Source organism: Vombatus ursinus, unplaced genomic scaffold (genome assembly GCF_900497805.2).
Source record: "Vombatus ursinus unplaced genomic scaffold, bare-nosed wombat genome assembly UNPS02004496.1, whole genome shotgun sequence".
Taxonomy (NCBI): domain Eukaryota; kingdom Metazoa; phylum Chordata; class Mammalia; order Diprotodontia; family Vombatidae; genus Vombatus; species Vombatus ursinus.
The window spans coordinates 46,234-47,888 of record NW_020944274.1 but is presented as its reverse complement, the minus strand read 5'-3'; the positions used below and the strand labels follow the sequence as shown (position 1 = coordinate 47,888).

Genomic DNA, 1,655 nt, shown 5'->3' with positions numbered 1-1,655 from the left:
GTATACTGGGGAATACTCTGATTGTGCTCACAGTGGCCTCTGACTCTCACTTACAATCCCCCATGTACTTCCTGCTGGCCCACCTCTCCTTCATTGACATAATTGATTCCTGCATTGGAACTCCCAGGATGATTATTGACCTTTTTAAGAAGGAGAAATTCATTTCTTTTGAAGGTTGTGTTTCTCAGATCTTCTTTATTCATTCTGTTGGAGCTACTGAAATGGTGCTTCTCATAGCCATGGCCTTTGACCGCTACATAGCAATATGCAGACCTCTCCACTACCTCACTATTATGAACATAAGAGTGTGCATTTCTATTCTAATAACTTCTTGGACAATTGGAATCACTCACTCCTTCCTCCAATTGGCCTTTGTAATAAAGTTACCTTTCTGTGGCCCTAACAAATTAGATAGCTTTTACTGTGACCTACCTCAGTTCATTAGACTTGCCTGCACAGACACTTACAGACTGCAGTTCCTGATTACTGCCAATAGTGGGTTCATCTCTCTGGGAGCCTTCTTCATTTTGATCATTTCCTACATTGTCATCCTGATCACTGTCCGGCAGCACTCTTCTGGGGCTTCATCCAGGGCCCTCTCTACACTGTCAGCTCACATCGCAGTGGTGATCTTGTTCTTTGGTCCATGCATCTTTGTCTATGTGTGGCCATTCCCCACATTTCCAGTGGACAAATATCTTGCCCTTTTTGATTCAATTATCACTCCTTTTCTGAATCCCACAATCTACACATTAAGGAACAAAGAGATCAAGATGGCAATGAAGAAATTATGGAATCTCATGAGATCAAGGCTTATGACACTCATGAAATCCCAGAGAATCTCTTAAATGCCTTGCTTGGATTACAAAGGGTATTAGGGATTTTTCTGCCTTAGGCTGACTACAATTGAGAGATGAAATCCTGGCTGCGGTACTTAATTTTAATGCATAGAACACACCAAGCTTTTTGAGAATATGAAATGTATGTACCAAAGCCATATAAGGCATTTCCCAATTTCTTTGTGATATGATTAGCCTTGGCACTCAACTTTCTATTTTGCCCACATCTGAGGACCAGATGGAATCCCTTTCTGTAAAGTCAAGATGTAAATGGCTAACAAAGCAGATGTCCTACCCACTCCTTGACCCCCATCTACTGTGCCAAATAGAGACTTCTGATTGACATTGAATATGATCATATTGCTTGTTGTGAACAATTCATAATTAAACCCTAGAGTAATAAGCCACACTTGAAGATAATTCTTCTGACCTGAGAGATTAAACAATATTCCTCATTATATTTTCTCAGAATCATTTCATAAGATCACAGAATCTTAGATTTAAAGCTAGAAGGGATCTCAGATCAATTAGTCTGATGACTTTAATCTACAGATGAGGAAATCATAATTTAGAGAGGTTAAAATACTTGTCCAAGGTCACATAAGAGTTGAGTAGCAGAGCCATGATTGGATTGAGGTCCTCTAGCTCCAAATCCAGTGTTGTGCTTTGCTGGCTGTTTTCAGAATTTTGTTCCCCACAGTGTTCATCCCTTTGGGTCAACATCGCTCCAAAATCTTTGTATACTATCCACTCTTTCCACTAATCTTTTGAAATTTGGACTGGACAAATGTTTTTCTGCTTCTCATCAACTCTATC

The 1,655-nt window shown here is 39.9% G+C and overlaps 1 protein-coding gene across 1 annotated transcript; it reads left to right on the top strand.

Annotated features, from left to right (window-relative positions):
- Positions 1-2: 2 nt before the first annotated feature.
- LOC114024059 (olfactory receptor 4F3/4F16/4F29-like) lies at positions 3-848 on the top strand (the record flags this gene model as incomplete). The annotated part of the gene is made up of 1 exon (XM_027836897.1): positions 3-848. A coding segment is annotated over one exon (846 nt), but the record flags the coding sequence as incomplete, so codon positions are not given.
- Between the last annotated feature and the right edge of the window lie 807 nt (positions 849-1,655).